The sequence below is a fragment of the Aethalodelphis obliquidens genome, unplaced genomic scaffold (genome assembly GCF_003676395.1).
Source record: "Aethalodelphis obliquidens isolate GAN/ISIS:26980383/991018 unplaced genomic scaffold, ASM367639v1 scaffold32, whole genome shotgun sequence".
In the NCBI taxonomy this organism is placed as follows: domain Eukaryota; kingdom Metazoa; phylum Chordata; class Mammalia; order Artiodactyla; family Delphinidae; genus Aethalodelphis; species Aethalodelphis obliquidens.
In genome coordinates, this window is record NW_020837976.1 from 9,436,224 (window position 1) to 9,458,005 (window position 21,782).

Sequence of the window (21,782 nt, forward strand, 5' to 3'; positions counted from 1 at the left end):
AGACAGAAACTTCTATTATCCTTTTTTTTTTTTTAACATTTTTATTGGGGTATAATTGCTTTACAATGGTGTGTTAGTTTCTGCTTTATAACAAAATGAATCAGTTATACATATACATATGTTCCCATATCTCTTCCCTCTTGCATCTCCCTCCCTCCCACACTCCCTATCCCACCCCTCCAGGCGGTCACAAAGCACCCAGCTGATCTCCCTGTGCTATGCGGCTGCTTCCCACTAGCTATCTACCTTATGTTTGGTAGTGTATATATGTCCATGCCTCTCTCTCGTTTTGTCACAGCTCACCCTTCCCCCTCCCCATATCCTCAAGTCCGTTCTCTAGTAGGTCTGTGTCTTTATTCCTGTCTTACCCCTAAGTTCTTCATATTACCCATTTTTACCTCTCCTAAAAACTAGTACAGTCCCTAGTAGGGCTCAAGAATGTTGGTGGAGGGGTTTCCCTGGTGGCGCAGAGGTTGAGAGTCCGCCTGAGGATGCAGGGGTTGTGGGTTCGTTCCCCGATCCAGGAGGATCCCACATGCCACGGAGCGGCTGGGCCCGTGAGCCATGGCCGCTGAGCCTGCGTGTCCAGAGCCTGTGCTCCCGAAAAAAGAATGTTGGTGGAACTGAATTTTTTAAACTGCAGTCAAATAACAGTTTCTGAAAATGACGAAGTAAATTTTTATCATCTCATAGGCTATATGGTCACCCCTAAATGGAAAATATTCTAGACAGCTATCAATGAATATATTACCCTGAAACATGACAGTATCATCATCATCAAAAGCAGAGTCTTCAAAAATGAAAGGCAATGGTGGAAAATCTTGAAATGTTAGAGGGTGATTGCATTTTGTTTGCACCAGATACAGTAAGTAAGTTGGAGACATAAATTTGCCTCTGAGAGGCTGCAGTATTAAGACGTTTTGATTTGGGAGGAAATATGATTACTGTAGTTACCCAAGAAGAGGCATGACATAAGGAAAGCAATGTTTCAGAAACAATATTCTGGAAGAGGAATACAAAACTAAGGAGAAGAACGCAGAGACGCAATTAGAGGTGTGGCCCGGCAATGTCAGGTGAAGAGGGCCAGGAGGGGATCTATGACAGCAAAAATGAAGACAGAAAGGCACAGATACAAATTGAAAGTATATCAGGAGTTGAGTTAGGTAAGCTACAAAGAAAAGAAGAAATCAAGCATTTTAGGGATCAATTCTATTGTATCATAAATGTGTAGGATTCCCAAAGCACCTTGTGCATGTTTCTATTTAGCAAGTTGGGAAAAAGTGTGTTTTCTTTCTCATCCCAGCTAGCTTGGAGCCACTTAAGGGTAAGGACCATGTTGCATCCATCTTTGCAACTCCCGTGCCTAGTATAGACACAGAGAAGGCCACAGAAAAAAATATTGTAGAACTGAATTGATGACAATTTATTATAGGTAAAAGGGAGGACTGAACTTGCACATGAAATTCAAAGAGTACCCTGGGGTGGTAGCTGATACACATATGTGTGTGAATCGGACAGTCTTCCAGAAAGGAGTAGTAATACTTTTGTTTCAGGATGTTTGCAACCTTTTTAAGAATAGGGTTCAAAATTATTTTGAACATTACATAGCACCAAGCATAGTACTGAGCATGCAGTGGATGTTCAATTAGAAATATTTTTAAATATATTTTTTTAAAAATCGACAATAAAAATCATCTTCATTTAATCATAAAATATTTAAGTAAAGTCCAGTGTTTTCAAAATCACATGAGATTTTCCCCGCTAATGAATATTCTTTCTATATAGAGAAAAACACATAAGATGTGAAGATGTTGGACTCTCATTCTAGAACTGACTAGAGAAAAATGAAAAAGTTTTCCTTATATCCGATTTAAAGGAAAGGAAGAAGAGTTAGACTATAGATTATTCTAGTCAATTAAATAAAGTCTTTCTGAAAATATAAAACTAAAAATATAATTTGATTATCAAGATGTATCTTTTCTTCAATAATTAATTGCTTCCTGATCTCTGTGCACACTCTCTAGATCAATCTTCTGAATTCTCCTAAAATCAACTAATGTACTAATGAATCATATTTTGTATTACAAACTATTCATTTGATGCAGGAGTTAGCAAACTTTTTCTGTAAAGGGCAAGATAAGTAATTATTTTAGGCTTGGCAGGCTACTTGGTCTCTGTCATAACTACTCAGCTCTGCTGTTGTAAAGGGAAAGTAGCCATAGACAATACATAAGCCAGTGAGTATGGTTGTGTTCCAATAAAATAACAAAGAAGGCAATGAGCCAGATTTGGCCCATGGCTATAATTTGCCAACACCTACTTTAGTCCATTATTTTTAAATTTATTATGAAAATTCTCAAATATACAGAAAACAAAGAGAAAACCATATGCTATCATTTAGCTTTAACAGTTAACGTTTTGCCATATTTACTTCAGCTATTTTATTGCTCAATTACCATTAAAAATATTTCTGTCATCATGAGATTTTGTTCCTACATAATTTAGCATGTATCTTTAAAAATAAAGACATATCAATAAATATATTAATAAATAGAAATAGAATTATAATTAGCCAATCATAACCAATTGTATAATTTTATAATTATAATAAATAAATATCATCATAAATATAAATTAATTGATACAATAAATGATATTAATAAATCATTAATAAATAAATAGGACACAGTACTAATAAAATTTATAATAATTCCCCAACAGTCTATATTTAAATGTTCTCAAATACCCCCAAAGTTATTTCTATAGATGTTTTGTTCAAGTCAGGTTAGTACTAATAAAAGTTATAATAATTCCCCAACAGTCTATATTTAAAATTTCCCAAAGAGCCCCAAAGTTATTTCTTTCTCTTTTTTTTAACATCTTTATTGGAGTATAATTGCTTTACAATGGTGTGTTAGTTTCTGCTTTATAACAAAGTGAATCAGCTATACATATACATATATCCCCATATCTCTTCCCTCTTTTGTCTCCCTCCCTCCCACCCTCCCTATCCCACCCCTCTAGGTGGTCACAAAACACCGAGCTGATCTCCCTGTGCTATGTGGCTTCTTCCCACTAGCTATCTATTTTACATTTGGTAGTGTATATATGTACATGCCACTCTCTCACTTCGCCCCAGCTTACCCTTGCCCCTCCCCACATCCTCAAGTCCATTCTCTGCGTTTGCGTCTTTATTCCTATCCTGCCCCTAGGTTCTTCAGAACTTTTTTTTTTTTTTTAGATTCCATATGTGTGTGTTAGCATACAGTATTTGATTTTCTCTTTCTGACTTACTTCACTCTGTGTGACAGACTCTAGGTCCATCCACCTCACTATAAATAATTCAATTTCATTTCTTTTTATGGCTGAGTAATATTCCATTGTATATATGTGCCACATCTTCTTTATCCATTCATCTGTTGATGGACACTTAGGTTGCTTCCATGTCCTGGCAATTGTAAATAGTGCTGCAATGAACATTGTGGTACATGTCTCTTTTTGAGTTACGGTTTTCTCAGGGTATATGCCCAGTAGTGGGATTGCTGGGTCATATGGTAGTTCTATTTTTAGTTCCCAAAGTTATTTCTGTAGCTGTTTTGTTCAAACCAGGAATCCCATTAAGTATCAGCCATTGCATTTGATTGTTATACACAAAGTCTCAGTTAATCTAAAGCAGCCTCCATCCCCCAGACTTTTTTGTGACTCATTGAGGAATAGTCTGACTTTAAACAATGTAAGCAAGACCTAGAATCAAGGGACTTCCCTGGTGGCACAGTGGTTAAGAATCTACCTGCCAGTGCAGGGGACGTGGGTTCGAGTCCTGGTCCAGGAAGATCCCACATACTGCGGAGCAACTAAGCCCGTGCGCCACAATTACTGAGCCTGTGCTCTAGAGCCCACGAGCCACAACTACTGAGTCCACATGCCACAACTACTGAAGCCCGCGCGCCTACAGCCCGCGCTCAGCAAAAAGAGAAGCCACCGCAATGAGAAGCCCACACACCGCAAAGAAGAGTAGCCCCTGCTCACCACAAGAGAAAGCCCACGTGCAGCAACAAAGACCAAACACAGCCAAAATAAAAATAAACAAAATAAATAAATTTATTTTTAAAAAAAGACCTGGAATCAATACATCTCATAGGAACATTAATATAGAGGGAAATACAAACGTTTCTGTTCCTATTATCCTTAACATTTATCTCAATTCTCCACTTTTAACATTTAAAAAAAATCTTTCACCTATTTTTTAAACAATTTCTAGAGCTGATTAAGGTAATTTAGATACACATACGACACCAGAGGCTCACATATAACATAAAAACATATTCCAAAGTTTTTCTCTGGAATATATGAGTCCATGCTATGGGTGCTGTGTAAATGAAGGGAGATAGAATAGTCACTTTAATAAGGCTTAAGAAATTCTAGATCAGTAGAATCCATCACCTCCTGTGAAAGATGCTGATTATTTTGTCTTTCAAGAGGGTATTACAGTATCCCAAGCTGTGAAAAAACTATAGAAATGTAGACACTTGGGTTGACATTCTAGGGTGTGCTGTGCCTTATGAGAGAGCAAAATTATCTCCCAGAAGAATTTTGATCCTTGTGAGAAAATCTGTCAGCTTACCAGAAAACACCAGAAAAAAAAAAAAAACAAACAGAAAAATCACCCCAAATTCCATAAAATTCCCATAAAGTGAGAACTGCTGGTATGTAAGTGGAGGTGCACATAATGAACATTGTTCATAGTAGAAATAGGGTACAGTGAGACCAGAGAGAAGAAGCAACCTTATACAGCACTTATGCCACAGTGGGGTGGAAGAAATACCTGAGAAAATATGACCATAGAAATGAGAGAGGTGTGTGCTGTTGCCTACCTATGTTTTAAAGTTTGGCATTAAGCAATAGGATCAGCAAGGAGTCAAAAATAAGGGACTTGGCAACTGAGATAACAGAAATGCATAAAGGAAAAGGAATCAAATGTGCTGACTGGAAAAGTAGAAAGCTAGAGTTCCCTCAACTGAGCAAAAGAATAGGGTAGATTTAATTAGAAGGAGCTGACTTTATAAAGAACAGGAATTAAGGCTTAGAATAAGATGGAAGATAATAAAAGCAGTGATGCTCTAACCTCTCTGCACTGGGCAATATGGTAACCACTGGCCACATGTGGCTATTTAAATTTAACTTAAAGTTAAAAATTCAGTTCCTTCGTCCTATTAGTTACATTTCCAATGTTCAATAGCCACATATGGTTAGTGGCTACCACAGTGGATGCACAGATAGAGAATGTTTCCACATTTCAGGAAGTTGTCTATTGGACGATACTGTTCTAAGGACATTAAGATGAGTAGGAAAGAAAAAGGCAGAGAAAGAGATGAAGGAGGAGGGATGGTGGTTCATAAACTCCCTTCCCCATTTCTTGCTTAATGTCACTAGTTCTCATGTGACAATTAACATAGCCACTGTTTGCAGCATCGGAGTTCTGCCACACCTCCTCTCCAGAAAGCTGCTGGAGACTTTGCTGCCTTAGGATGCTCTAGTTGGTTGGTACCGTGGAACAAGGCCTTGAGTTAGGGGTGGAGTCAGAACTGGGTGTGGAGAAGAGTCATTCCATGGATGAAGAGGCCCTGTGTACATCTTAGCACCACGCCCAGAATTCAAGGTGGATAAAACATTCACTGGCCAGTGGAAAGCTTGCAGGAGCAAGTCCTTTCACCTCCAGTGAGTCTTCAGTCATTCATGGTCAGACGGTCCTACTACTAATACATTACTCAGACTAAGTCATAGGTCGATACTTACGTTCTATCTTACTTGATGAATAAGAAATTTGGCCTGATCTTCTCCTTTTATTTTATTAATTCACATCAACCAATCCCTATCATAAGCATTCTTATACACTTCAAGTAAATACAGGGAGCCTATCTCCTTCCCTCTAAACTCCATGATGAATAGCATGAAATTTCAAGTCAGTGTGGAGGAACCTTCTTTGCCACATACCTGCAGTGAAATGACAGCATTCTAGAGAACCTCTGACCCTCAGAGATATCCTTCCTTTCTGGGACAATTGTTAACACCTTTTGACCATAATCAACATCTTATCAGATAGATCTCTTTTTCCAGACTGCCATTTCGATCTCCATAGACTTCCTGCCACTCACAATATTTATACGAGACATTGCCAGGTGAACAGGAGGTTACCCCCAGAACACTTCCAAAGGCTTCCCTGTGAGAGTCATTATTTATTTTCACAGACTTCAGGGCTGCATTCAGTTTCCCGTTTGCATGTGTGGGCAGCCTTTTCTCCAGTGTATTCCCTGTGCTCTAATTGGCTCACTATATAGATTCTTGGCTCTGGGCTCGGGAATCGTCATTGACTTTTAACCCACCTCACCTGAAGAACAGCTTTCTGTGTTTCCATTTTTAAAATTATCAACAGGACTTTAATTGGTGGATTTGATTGTTTACTTTTAAGCTGGCTTAGTGATATTTTAAATTTTGTTTTACTGCATTTGAAGAGGACAGAAACTTAAAGAGAGAAAAATAATTGGGGAAGGAAGATATTCATTTAGAGAGAACACAGAGACTTCCCTGGACTTAAGTTGGTCACTTAAAAGGAATTGTGATTTATGCAAGGAACATTATAAGTATCACAGTTTTGCTTGTATGAACTAATGCTTTAAAAAATAGTCCTCACTTTTACATTAGCAAATTTTCTGTCTCTTAAAAAATAGCTTAGAAAATGACTGTTTCCTAAAGACCACTGAAATGGAAAGTTTATAATTTTCTACTGTGATCTGAAGATCTGGCAAGGAGCATGGGCCAGATAATCCTCTTTGAATAATATAAACTTCCAGACTCCACTTGCCTTTTTAGCATGGGAAGAAGCTAAACAACCTGTAAATAAAGCATAGGGTGAAAAGCCCCTATCAGTTGTACAACTCTCCACACTTCTGATCATTTTAAATGCCTACCACTGGAAACCTTCAATAAAGGAATGAATCTTCCATGCCTCACAAAGAGCTGCCTTTCAGCTAGAAGAGGGTGTGTCCCCAAGCTTTTACCCGAGAGCAATGATGATCTTGTTAAGCGCTGCAATGAGACCAGCCCAAGTTTTTAGGGTGGGGATCTAGACAGGTTATACGCACATTCAGACCTGCTCCCAGAGAAGAAAGAAACACCTCAAAGCCTGCACATAAGAACATCTACTGAGAAATTATTTTAAGCAGACACCAGCTGAGTGGGGGGAGGAAAAAGAACAGAGAAGAACAAACAAAACTCCCTTGGTCTTGGATGTAAGAGAACCCAGCAGCAATGAACTGGCCCTTCTTCAGAACAGCTGCAGTGCTGTTCATTTTCCTGGTAAGTGGATCCTGTTAAAAACTTTCCATCATCATTTCACTGTAAACAAGTGAGGACTTTAAATGTTTTTTTATGTTACTTCCAACCTAAACCCGTTAAAGGTTTATGTTAATGATAAGGTGATTTTATGAACTAGATTTTTAAATAGTGTTTCTCTCCTTAATTGAAGACTCAAGATCATATTAACGCATTAGTGTTAACTCATCATATCACATCTCTGACATCGAAGTCATTGCTAAGTCATGCCAGGAAAACACTGAATTTGGGAAAGTCATATCACTACTTAATAGCATTTTGTTGTTCAAATTCTCTTTTGCAGGTAGGCTTTGAAAACCAATCTCACAGGTGTATCTTGATGTTTAACCTAGACATTTTCCCATACTTTTGGTATCTTTGCTAGTAGATTCACTCTAAATTTTAAAACATAAAATTAGGATCCATACAAATTAAAATCATAGCTGTTTGTGACTGGCTTCACCATCCAAACAATCTCAACGGTTCCATATGTGGTTGGGGGTCCATATCACTAATATCAGAAGCCCCACAGTGATAAACTATAACTTCATTTAAAACAACATTTTTTAATTTCAAAAAGAATGGCAGTACAGGAGATTTATAAATGACATAGTAGGTGAAGGAATGGCTATAATAAAGGAGTAAGTATAATTATTATGATACTGGTTCTTACTACTGGAAGGTCAGTAATGACTGTGACATAAAAGTTGTACATTTTATGATCAGAGAAATGTAACAGAATGCTTTATCATTGCCCCCCTACATGTTACTAGTCTTCTCTTTAGAGATAATTCTAAGGGAAACACCAGTGTGTTGCCTCAATTTCACTTATGTTGAAAAATTGAAAATCGTAGTCTTTATCACAATAAGGTTAATATAATCCAAAGAGATGAGTGTCAGGTAAATTGTCCTACATTTTGGCAAGATGTAGTGCTGTGGTGCATATGTGTCTCTACTTGTTTAATTTTTGAACTGGATTGTTGGGTTTCTATAATAACAAGTTAGATCTTTGATTCAACATATGCTGGTTAACTTGAATTCACTTTTAATTGAGAGGCCATAGCCAGTGAATTTAGTTATAAATGAGCATCAGTAAGCTGTAGCTGTAGTTCCAAACTGCCCTTCAAACATTAGCCTTATTCCATGGACGTGATCCTGAGGATGAGACGATATCATAATTTGGGACACAGCAGGGATTAATGAGCACCACAGAGTACATCATTTGAACATAGGAGTGCTTTTTAATTATGCAATAATAAAATACTTTTATTTTTAATTTCATATAAACTTGATCCAATTAAGGCCTATTACAGCGTCAGTTGATTAAAGTTTATTCAGATGCTTATATACTTTCATTGAATCTATAAGATGCCTTCTTTTACTATTTTTATGATTATTTCTAACTAATTACATCCTATAAAATTCCTTTAAACAGCCAATTGTAACTAGTCGTTCTTCAGTACAATATATCATTTTATCAGAATCATGTATCCTCATTGAACTTTCTTTGTAGAGAGATTTCTGGGCATTTGTACTTTATTTTCTTTCTTTTTTAAAAAATTATTTATTTATTTTTGGCTGCATTGGGTCTTTGTTGCTGCACGTGGGCTTTCTTTAGTTGCGGCGAGCAGGGGCTACTCTTCCTTGCCGCTTGTGGGCTTCTCATTGCGGTGGCTTCTCCTGCTGTGGAGCACGGACTCTAGGCATGTGGGCTTCAGTAGCTGTGGCTCGCGGACTCTTAGAGCGCAGGCTTAGTAGTTGTAGTGCACAGGGCTTAGTTGCTCTGCAGCATGTGGGATCTTCCCGGGCCAGGGCTCGAACCCGTGTCCCCTGCATTGGCAGGCGGATTCTTAACCACTGCACCACCAGGGAAGCCCTGTACTTTAGTTTCTGAGTCTGGATAGTTTTTGTTTGTTTATATGTAGGTTTGTTTGTTGCCGTATTTTGCTTTGGAATCAATCATAAGTTTCTCATACACCTTACGAAAATTATTTCTCAAAGAACTTATAAAGAATTGAGATGTTTCATTTCATGTTATCGTAACATTTTTTGTAAAACATTTCACTTTCTGAGATTTAGAAAATCACAATTAATTTTTACTACTTATTTTACCAGATGATTTGGATAAATGTCCTTTGGAGCTATCCAATATATTTTTGCTTTAAAATACTTTTTTTCTGAAAATTAACCATCACTATAGCAAACTCTTCCTCTTACTTTTCTGCTTGCCTTATTCTGAATGTTTGCTTTTACCAATTAAAAAAAAAAGAACGAAATCTATCTAAAGTCTTTATATTCTTCTCTGCTCAAAGTTGGTAAGTGAAAATCTACATTAGGGAGCATATTTGGACAATTTTGAAGACCTTTAAGACATTTAAGCTGGTAGTATCTTTAATGCAAACCCACTGAGAGCTGGGCAACCATGTATTTACAAGTATGTTGTGTAGTCTGCTCAATGTACCTTTAAGTTTTAGACCTTGTTCAAATTAATGGGTTAGATCAGGCAGAATAAAGCTGAAGAACCTGCTCTTATAGAGACCAAGATTGTCACAGGACTATTCCATTATTTAGACAAGTTGGCTGGACAGACAATAGTTTGCAGCTGTTATAACACTGCAAGCCAAATAAATGATGTTGATGCTACATTTATTTTTCTTTCTTTATCGTTTCCATGAGATTAGTGTGTGTGGCTGGCAGGGGGCTGATGGGTGGTTTGAATGAATTCTAGACCAGAAAACAATGTTACCTTTGCATCAAATATAAGAAATCTCTGTGAATGGCTGTAACAGTGGTATAAGATATGGCATGGTGACTGTGGGAAAGCAAAGTAGAACCAGTAGAATTTTTATAGTTCTATTGATTTCTAAAACTTACTTGTGACTTTACCTGGTCCCATCAGTCACCTCAAATCAATACAAATCTCAAGGTGTCTTTTTCTATAAAAGCCAACTTCTGCAGCTTACACTCAAAGAACAAATAAACCTATCTTTATCTATTACCAGGATTGATCAGTTTTTCAGTTCATCATACCAGCCTAGCTTCTCTTCTTTCCATGGTTAATAATTCCTTTAAAAAAAAACCCTTCTGACCACCTGATAAGCTAACTCCACAATTTGAACTTAGCTGAAATTATTAAGGATAAAGCAGGTGTTTTTAGAGTATTTCTCAGGACCAGGGCTAAAATACACAGAATGTAATATATACTTTATCACATAATTCATCAACTTAATGTGAACTAGTCATCTTAAATTTCCATAATTGTGTTCATTGATGCCTAAAGCAAGAGAAGGACTAACAAACTAGTACAGACCAAACAGGAGAGAAGCAAAAGAGAGGATTCTTTATGCTTTCTTGTGCGCATATTACAGTGATACATATTATAGACATTAGAACTTCAGTACAATATTTTTTTTAATTTTATTCATTTATTTATTTATTTTTGGCTGTGTTGGGTCTTCGTTTCTGTGCGAGGGCTTTCTCTAGTTGCGGCGAGCGGGGGCCACTCTTCATCGCGGTGCGCGGGCCTCTCACTATTGCAGCCTCTCTAGTTGCGGAGCACAGGCTCCAGACGCGCAGGCTCAGTAGTTGTGGCTCACGGGCCCAGTTGCTCCACGGCATGTGGGATCTTCCCAGACCAGGGCTCGAACCTGTGTCCCCTGCATTGGCAGGCAGATTCTCAACCACTGCACCGCCAGGGAAGCCCCAAGTAAAATATTTTATAGAAAATGGAAGCAGCATTTCAGTTCACCTGTTAAGTTTATAAATTGTATTTAAGCAAAATGATGATGCTCTTAAAAGCTTTGGAATTTCACAGCAGATTTAGGATCACCATGTTCTTTCACTTTTATGAAAATAGGGAGTACAAATTTGTCATCATTTAATTGGTTTGAGTTGCCACAGAGTAAAACATTTTGCTGTGTCTGATTTAGGTAATAAAAAACCTAAAGAACTAGGAAATGCTAACTGGATAAATCTGAAGGCATGGCCCCTAAAGGACAAGATTTACCTACTTAACAAGGCTCATGAATCTAGAAAAATAACACTCTGTCTATACCCAGAGCACTTAATTTCTGATAACTCTTTTCTCCACTACACATTCTTCAAGGACACTGTTGCTGAGGTTCCCTGTGTCCTAACAGGCATTGCCTAACACAGAAGCAGGATGCATGCTCACTACTGCAGTTAGACTCACTAGGCTTCCCTCAGTGAGGGAACACCCTTACAGAACACTGGGTCATGTCACCCTTGCTGGCTATGCTTGGCATGCAAGGTCCTTTAATGGACTTAGGCAAGTCAAAGTGGTTTAAATGCCACTGGCTGCTCATCCGTACTCTCAGTTGGTCTATGAGCACAGGGCACAACCTTGTCTAATGAAAAACCACATCTTCAGAAATTAATGGCTGCCTGCTGCTCATAAAACGACTTGACTGTAAGTTATTGGAGGGCAGGTTCTGTTCTGATTCACATTTGTATCCTTCACAGTGCCTTGCACCAGTGCAAGGTTGCTCAGTAGATGTCTAATTCACAAAGTAGAGGCATCAAAAGGGAATTTGGGGCTAGTTTATCTTTTTCTCCCCCCACACACTCCAAAAAATCATCAGGGCATTAAACATGAAAATAATCACGCTGAATTTCCCTAACATGTATTTTTACGATGCACTATTACATTTACATTTAATCTAAGGCTTACCATAATAGTTTTAGGGCTTAAGCCCTTTGAAAGTCTTAATCCAGTCTTGGGTCCACACCCAAGTATGGATATACATTTGATACGTATTTGTCAAATAAATAAATAAACCAATAAACAAATATGAGGAATGAGCTATCAAGGTGCTGTCAACTCCAGACTGATAGCTATTGTCCAAGTAATACAAAGGAAAGACAAAACAGGAGGTTTTTTTTAAAAGAAGCAAATTATTATATTTTAACTTTATCTCAGGTTCATCCTTGTGATGTATATAACAGTTAAACACATCAGAATTTGATGCTTAAAAAACTGTCAAGAGACTGTGGAAGACTACCTTACAATTATTAAATGCAAGAGGTTTTCCTTATAAAAATCACTTACTACTTTAAAGACCATTTTTATTATATGCAAAGAAATGTAAACCTCAATATCAAAAGAAATAACTAAAAATGAGTATAATTAGAGAGTCATTGAAATTAGCATGCAATTTTGTGTCTTGTGGCTTTTTAAAAAAGTACGTGGATTGGCTCCTAAAATAATGATTCAGGGAGGACTCATTGAGGATGCGCTGTAAGTGAATTATGCACTGCTTTCTTAGAATGTCTTAATTGGAAAGGGCTTTAGTCTCATATACAGTTGAGGAAACTGAGGCACCGAATGGCTAAGCGACTCACCGCAACACCCATAGGCAGAGGTCAAGAGAGTTGAGATGTACTCAGCTTGACAACGCTGTCTTCATCTCTAAGTGATTCTCTGTTACAGTCTCCACAGAACAAATTCCCAACTCATTTCAGAATTGAAACTAGTCCCCTAATTGCCCCCAAATAACCTTATCTTTGTTCTAGGGACAAGGTCTAGATCATTCAGGATAGTGTCCTTCAATTTCTCTCTCCAATCAAGTGATTTTCATCTCCATCCTCCTCTCTTCCCTACTCTCTGTCTTCAAAGTCCTTTCTTTCTGCCTATTCCCTCCCATTCTCCCCATCATGACATCTCCAAGGACTTTCATTCTGAACCTCTCCGCTTTCAAATGAAAATTTCTTTCTCTCCTCTTTCTCGTCCTTCAAAAACCCATCTCCCTCTCCCAAAATATTTCCTTGGACACTACGTCTAATTCTACCATCACATATTTTTGTTGGGTTTTTTTTAATCACCAAACTTCTTAGAAAAGTGACTATCTTTATGCCCTCGGGAATTCCCTGACTGTCCAGTGGCTAGGACTCCATGATTCCACTGCAGGGGGCACGGGTTCGATCCCTAGTCAGGGAACTAAGATCTCACATGCCTCGCAGCACAGGCAAAAGAAAATAAAATGGTTTATGTCCTTTTCCCCTCCATCTTATTCCCCAGTTTCTTTCAGTCAGAAAGGGCCTGTTCCATCCAACTGAAAGCATCTAGTTCAAGGTCACAGAAAATCTCAGATTTCCTCAGGATTCACTCTGCTCAACTATTTCATATCTGATACAGTTCACACCCATCTGTCTTTCACTTTTCCCTTCCTTTGACATCCTTGATATCCAATGATATTTTCTTCCTATTTTTTTTCAGCCACTTCTTCTTTTTTCTCTTTTTGTTTCTCATTTCTTGTCATTGTTCCCAGTTATATAAATGTAGGGAATCCCCTAGTTTCATTCTCACCCACAGGCTGTTTCTTTGCTGTATTCTTGAGGGATTTCAAATTCTCCCATGATTTCAACTAACCTACCTGCGAAGATATTCCTCCATATATCAGTCTTGGACCACCATTGTTCATGGTGCCAAGTCATATTTCAAACTGCTAAGCATCTTTGCCCAGGCCTTTCTCTAGCATCTCAAACTTGATGTGTTCTAACCAGCTAAATTCTGCTATGGCCTTGCTCCTGATCTGCCCATTTAAAACTGCCACCACCTGAGATTCTTCCCTCTCTTGACTCCCACATCCCATTGGTTCTCAAGCCCTGTCAATTTCAACCATGCAGTATCTCCCCCTTGATCTTGCCCTGTCTGTTCCCATGGCCACTGCTCCTGTTCAGCTTCTCATCTCTGGCCTGATTTCATGCAAAACACTCAGCTGCTGGTGGCCTGTAATCACTGACTCTTCCCACCACTCCCACCAATTGTTGGCAGAGTAATCTTTTAAACCCACAATTTTATCATGCCTTTACTGTGATCAAAAAACTTCCATATTTTCCTACTGCACACAGGGATTTGATGTCAGAATTGAAAAGGTAACTGTATATAATTTAGTCTACCCCCACCATTTCACAAATGAGAAAACAAGCTCAGAGAATCGAGGAAGTACACTGAGAGTTTTCTGACTCTACCAAGTCCTCCTTTTATCTCATGGTTTTGCCTTTGAAAGTCCAAGAGTGACTTTGTTTCAGAGTTTTTTCTGGACTCAGAGCAAATCACAATAAAGTTATGTCAACAAAACACATTTTTAAGCAGACTCGGCAGTTTTTTAATTACTAATCCAGTTGAGAGCCTGATACTGTGGTGAAACCTGTTTGGTCTTCTGCCTAAGTTGCTACTCATGGGAAAAAGAATGACCCAGCTCCATAAAGTTGCAAGGTTTCTTAGTCATCTGGCATAGTTCTCCAAAACAAACAGCAGGCACTGACACTTCAGTGTGGTAACGGAAGTACAAGACAGGTAACAGATGCATACACAACTCTGTAGCTATGAAGAAATGGCTTCCAAACAGACAAATTAGATACACCCACACCCCAGTCGTCCCACTCCTACAAACAAGAGCAAAAAGTGTTCAAGAGTTCAGAGGAGCAACAAATACACATTTGCATTAACATCACTTCAATTCTGTGCCCAAGAAGGACTCTACAATAACATTTCAGTTACTTGTCCAAAGTAACTTGGATGATTTGGGCCATTTATTTTTCTACCCCCTCCCCTACCCCATAGTATTACTATTATTGTTGTTGTTATTATTTTATATAAGCCTTCCTAATTCACAAGGATATTATGAGATTAGATTAAAATCAGAATTATTTTGAATTCTCAAAGTTGTAATAATGTCAATTCTTTGTAGTATATTTTACTTAGTAATTTACTTGGAATAGGCTCTTATACTTTATTGTAAAACCCACACCTCAAGAATAAATTTAGGCTGAATTGTTCTGGATTGTATTTAGCCCTAAATTAATATCCAAACCTCAATTTCTTCATCTGTAAAATGGAGACAATTATAGTATTGACCACATGTACTAATGAAGATTGAATGCACGGATTTCTCTAAACACATTGCCTAGTACTTAGTTATCATTCAGTGAACTGTAATGGTGATTAATGGTAATGATTAACATTAAATAGATACCAGGAGTGTATGATTCCTATAATAAAAACATTATCTCTTTACACACTCATATTAACCATAAACACATATTTTCCTGAATTATCAATTATGGCAATTTTTAAAAATATGTACTTGGAGACTAAAATTTTATTTTTCTTTAATGGTGAAATTGAAACTAACTGTAAAAAGTAATTTACTATATTTTGAAATTACTATTATTCGTATTTTTTAAAATGCAAACTATAATTTCTTTTATCAGCAGTCCAGATAAAATCTAACTGTGATAACAGTTTTCATAATTAGCAATTCTGAAAAAAAAAACAGATAAAGTTCAAAACTTCTTATTTAGGGAAAAATAAAAGCTAAGAATTTACACTATCTTTAATGATTCTAAATTAAATTTAATAAATATAGACAAACCCTTCAAATCCACACCTAATTTTTAGATAGATATTTTACAATGTCCTAAGCATATTGATATATTAGACTTAATATATAAGTGTGTGTGTTTTTAGAAATGCCTTTGTTTCTAGAGAAAAATAATTTAAATTATATGTATGATTTTCACTAGAAATCATATGTAAAGATCAAGGCCAGAGTTGAAACTAGGCAGAGCTCTGTTTGACTAGCTCACTTGTTTGACCGGGAAATTGTTTAATGCAGGAGAAAAGACTAATGAAAGTTGCTTATACAGCAATTTGTCCCTACAGTCTTGTAATTTATTTTCATTGCTATGGAAGGATGCATTTATATCATCTGTTTTGTTTAGTGCCAACAATAAAATATCAAATATGAACTCATTTTTACATAAAGAAAATTGTTTTTATTTTAGAACTTTTTATTCTCATATTTCAAAGCAAATTAAAGATTTATCACCTTAAGATTTTCAAGAATACTAGAAAATCTTCCATCTAGAATTGGACAGTGAAAAAGCAAATATTCCAAAGCTTTCCTGATATTTTCTCCTTTATATCCTTTCTTTACTCCAAATTTTGTTTTCTGTTTCCATCCTTGGCTAGTCAGATCCCAAAACTATCATCAAATATTTTAGTATCATAACATGCTGTTGAATCACTAAATAGCATCCGAGTATCTCCAGCTCTTCAGGCACAAGATTTACTAAGAGGTCCTGAGTTCCCAACTCTCATTCTCCCTGGGTTCTAGCTTCAAATGTCCTAGCTCATATGATTACAAGTATCTGCATAGGCTAAGAATGAAAAAGAGGTTAACAATAAAAGTAATGAAAAGAAGAGTAAAATTGAAAGGTAAAAACCAAACATAAAGGAATCCTTAGCATAGTCATCAGAACTTGAGAGATAAAACTAGATTCACCTGCTAATGACTCACAAGACTATTGCTTAATTTTTTTTAAGCAGTGAGATAGCATGAATTACAAAGCATTCAGTTAAAAATTAATTATGGTTATCTTATTTTTTATAGGTGGTGCTGGAAGTTAACAGTGAATTTCAAATCCAGGTAACATATAGCAAATTAATTTTTTCCAAATTAAAAATAAGAAAAATGGTTTGGGAGAAGCAACATATTTTCCAAAGACAATTCATCCTTATAAGTAAAGTTAATGTGATGCTAAAATTAATAGATTATCAAAATTACCAATTTTCCCAATGAAACATCCTCTCTTTCTGACATTATAATTACCCCATCCTCCAAAAGCTCCAGTGGAATATGAATTATGAATAAAAGTTAATAGATACTATTACTTTATCCTGCCCACCCAAGGTCAGAGATTATAACAGTAAAAATGGCACCATCAAGTGGCGTTCCATCAGGAGGCAAAAACGTGAGTGGATCAAGTTCGCTGCAGCCTGCCGTGAAGGTGAGGATAACTCAAAGAGGAACCCAATCGCCAAAGTAAGTATCAACCCCAAAGCATAAAATCGAAAATCAGAATGGATGGAGTTAAATTTTCAAAAGAACCTATCTTTTAAATATTTTATGAACACATCTCACTGAGAAATTATGATACAGAACAAAACTATAGCCATTCAGATTATGAAAATTGAAGCCATTAAAAGTATAAATTAAGAAATTTAGGCACTCGGGTAAACAGTTAAACATTGACTCACCACACTGGTGAAATTAATATACATGATCATATGTCACCCCAAACTCTAGATGAAAAAAATATAGTGATTTATACAATGAATTTAATGCTCAGCACATTCACAGGAACTATTTCAATGTGTGCTACTTCTGCCTCCTAATTTCTTAGAATTGAATTCCTACTTTTGGCTTTGTTATGGACATTCACAATGTACCCTGTTTCATATGCTCTTTTCCTTTTATTTTCCCTTTTCTTCCTTTTGCACACACGTGCTCACACGCATGTGCGCACACACATACACGGAAACATATCCCCACACACAGATTCACACATACAAACATATATACACAAATTTACACAGAGATTTCCCCATAAGATTGCTTACAGTCATACAATTTTTTATTTCCAAGAGAGCCCTGGTTTCACATCCTCGTCATTTTCAAAATTAAAATCTTCTACACAGTCAGATAACTCTTGTCGCCTACATAAATCTACTTTAAACTTTCTTCTAAAACTTTACATTAAAAATTTTTTTAATCAAAAAATCAAAGTTATGTAATAATATTGGTAAACTCCTTAAGACTGCAAGGAGCTCTCTACTCTAGCCTCAACGTTAGCACAGAGACTAAAAATAATACGATCCATTGTAAATGTTGAATGAATGAATGCATGAAAGATGACTGCATAGATTTAGATTTATTAGGGTGATATTTTACTTTTTTCTAATTTGATAGAAACAGAAATTGAATTTCTTTTATTACGTTGTCATTTACCATTGAAAATATAAAGCTGTTATTATTCCTCTTATCTAGGAAAATAATTCTCTATTTCCAGCATTTCTCAAAAGATAACGGATACTCACATTCAACAATTCTCAAGATAGTTGAGAATTGCACTCTTGACATAGCACTCTTGATTTGCTCCCTGTAATGTATGTTTTCACCTGTGCTCTTTCTGCAGATTCACTCAGATTGTGCTGCAAACCAGCAAGTTACATACCACATCTCCGGAGTAGGAATTGATCAACCACCTTACGGAATCTTTGTTATTAATCAAAAAACTGGTGAAATTAATATAACATCCATAGTTGATCGAGAGGTCACCCCTTTTTTCATCGTAAGTGGGTGAATATGTATGTTCAGGCCTATATTATTTTTGGACTATCTTAAGCTCAGATCATACTTGATTTGATTTCAAGAGTCTCAATATTAGGCATTTTTGGTTGTCCCTTATTTCATGAGCATCTTATGACCCAAAAGAAACAAAAGATTAAGAGAGAAAGGAGTGTTTGCTTAACTGCCTTAGCAAAAATGCTAACCTCTGGTCAGTCCCCGGTGTCAAGCTAAAGTGTTTGTTTGGAATGGCAAGCACCTAACTTCTTTTACTTTAATTCAGTTGAGAATATCGGTTCCTAACTCCAGTGCCAAATGATGATTCTGGAGCTCCTGATGGAGTCTTTCCTGAGTGAACATACTTTATGATAAAATCACATTGCTCAATGTGAACTTGAACTCAGGATGTGCCTTGGAGATACTTTAATTCACCCTTAACGAATCTCACTCTATTCTTTACAGTTGCTGTGACAAAACTTCAAACCCTCCGCCTCATTTCCACTTTATGAAGCTGACATGTGACCAACTTCATTAAAAAGTCTGAGGCCCTTCATCACAAACTCCCACAATTAATTCTCTCTCCTCCAGTTCAGAAATGTTCTGAATTAAATCCAAAAATGGGATCGATTTTCTTCTTTCTCTCAGCTGCTTATCCCAAAAGCTATTTTCCCATAATTACCTGTCCAAGAACCTTAACTTTGTTTTTTCATCTTTCTTCTGCTTGCTCCATTGGCTGCTAATCCATTTCCATCTATCATTAGGGTCAACACTTGTTAATACTTGAAAAATAAAACTAAAGACATTTTTAAAACTTTCTTTGATCTTGTAACCTCTTCTATTCAAACCCCATAATTTTCCAAAATGCCTCCAAATAGTAATCTATGCTTGCAGGCTTTCACTCATACTGCTTTTCCGTATGCCTCAAACTACTTTAATTCCTTAGTCTTCTGTTCCAAGTCTGTACTCCTGCCTTGTCTCCCACAATGTTTCCCTGAAAACTCTAAATCAACATGCCAGCCTATTAGCTTTTCCTGATGCACAATGCATTTTATATGAAGTATATCACATAGGCAAAATAGTATACATTACACTTACATACACCAAATAATAACATAAACACCCACATAGCCACACCTATCCCATGAATGCTATATTTCTCTGAAGCCCCCGTGTGACTCTCCTTTGTCACATTCTCAAGTCCCATAACCCCTATTCCTAATTCCAACAACGAGTTTTCACCATTCTGTTTCCTTCCTCACGTAAATCCCTTTGCTTGAAACACCCTGCCAATTCCCTGCTCCACCTGTTGAAATTTTCTTGGAAGATCTCTCAATCATTACATCCTCCTATGAAGTCACAGTAATTTTGTTCTTCCTTCGTGTAACTTATCATGTTACCTTTTCTCAAATGGGATTTTGAGTTAGTGTTTGCCTCCCCTTATTGATTATAAGTACTACTTGTATCTACCTTCAAGTAGGAAATAATATGTCTTACTGTTCTTTTAGTTTCCCACAATGCCTAGCATAATGCTCAGAGAAAGCAAGAACTTAATAAATACGTGTTGCACCATGTAATTATTCCTCTTTTCTCTCCTAGATCTATTGTCGGGCTGTGGATTCACTGGGTCAAGATTTAGAGAGAGTTCTCGAGCTCAGAGTCAGGGTTTTGGATATAAATGACAACCCTCCGGTATTTTCTATGTCTACGTTTCTAGGACAAATAGAAGAAAATTCTAATGCCAGTAAGTAGTCTACTTTATTAAGTAAACAAGACTATTTTAGCTTCCAGATCATTCTTAACAGCCAGACAACTAGAGGCTAAACTCTGTCAAGGTACTACATCATGAATGTAAAAGATAAGGTTGGAAAAGCATGTAGAACAGGAAGGCATGAGGAAATCTCCATAATGGCTTTACCCTCAACTGTGGAAGCAGCTCCAACTGTCATACACAAGGAGCAACTCTAAAGTAATAGGAAGCATTTTCTCACACACCAGCTCTGTAGTAGATTCCTAAGGAAAAAATCCAAAAGTACTTTGCACAATGGTGACAGAGGCACTGGGAGAATTTAGCCTCCCAACCTGACTACTTTGAAGGGGAATCTCATCCATTTCTATTTATACTGCCTTTTTTTTTTTTTTTAATTTTAACGACTCTAAAGTCACTCATAGAAATCACTTCCAGACTAGCTATTTGGTAGCCATAATCTTAAAGAGCTTTTCTTTGACAACAAATAAATGCAAAACAAGCATTGTTGCCCCTTCTTATATATGATTTAATAAATATGGGTTTTGTTTGTTTTTACTCAAGTCACTGATAGTATGTATTGGAAATGTATTACAAACCTAATCCTCTTTGGTCCTCCATGTACAATATATTTAAAGCTGACCATCTCAAGGAATGATAGTACAGGGGCACCAGAAAATCTAGAAACTAGAACCAGTATTTACACAAGGGCTTTAAAATTCTAAACGTGCAATTGCTTCCTTATGGATTACTGTAAAAGGAAATATTTTAACTGCCAAATATTCAGTCACTTGGGTGGGATAGTATATTAACTGCTTAGTGTACCATTGAAGATTGTCCTAGATATATTTAAAAAAACAGCAGAGATAATGTCTCATTTGAATTCAAAACTTCAACATACCATAGTTACTTTTAACTGTTAAGTGGTATAACTTCTTGTAAGTTCAAATAATTCTTACATTTTAATTCTATTCGTTAAAATACTATACCTACAGTTTAAACTTTAAAAAATGCTGCTACAAGAATGATAAACCATTAGCCAGACTCCTCAAGAAAAAAAGGGAGAAGACTCAAATCATCAGAATTAGAAATGAAAAGGGAGAAGTAACAACTGACACTGCAGAAATACAAAGGATCATGAGAGATTACTACAAGCAACTATAGGCCAATAAAACGGACAACCTGGAAGAAATGGACAAATCTTTAGAAAAGCACAACCTTCCGAGACTGAACCAGGAAGAAATAGAAAATATGAACAGTCCAATCACAAGCACTGAAATTGAAACTGTGATTAAAAATCTTCCAGGGCTTCCCTGGTGGCGCAGTGGTTGAGAGTCCGCCTGCCGATGCAGGGGACAAGGGTTTGTGCCCCAGTCCGGGAAGATCCCACATGCCGTGGAGTGGCTGGGCCCGTGAGCCATGGCCGCTGAGCCTGTGCATCCGGAGCCTGTGCATCCGGAGCCTGTTCTCCGCAACGGGAGAGGCCACAACAGTGAGAGGCCCGCGTACCGCAA

At 37.0% G+C, this 21,782-nt stretch overlaps 1 protein-coding gene across 1 annotated transcript in view; it reads left to right on the forward strand.

Annotated features, from left to right (window-relative positions):
* Window positions 1–7,149: 7,149 nt before the first annotated feature.
* The window catches only part of DSG1 (desmoglein 1), a 40,205-nt gene continuing 25,572 nt past the window's right edge, over window positions 7,150–21,782 (forward strand). Inside the window, exons 1-5 of the mRNA XM_027127669.1 lie at window positions 7,150–7,356; window positions 16,788–16,823; window positions 17,088–17,219; window positions 18,373–18,528; window positions 20,121–20,265. Of these exons, the coding sequence (XP_026983470.1) occupies window positions 7,309–7,356; window positions 16,788–16,823; window positions 17,088–17,219; window positions 18,373–18,528; window positions 20,121–20,265 (517 nt within the window). The 5' untranslated portion in view covers window positions 7,150–7,308. The remainder of the gene's footprint in view (window positions 7,357–16,787; window positions 16,824–17,087; window positions 17,220–18,372; window positions 18,529–20,120; window positions 20,266–21,782) is intronic.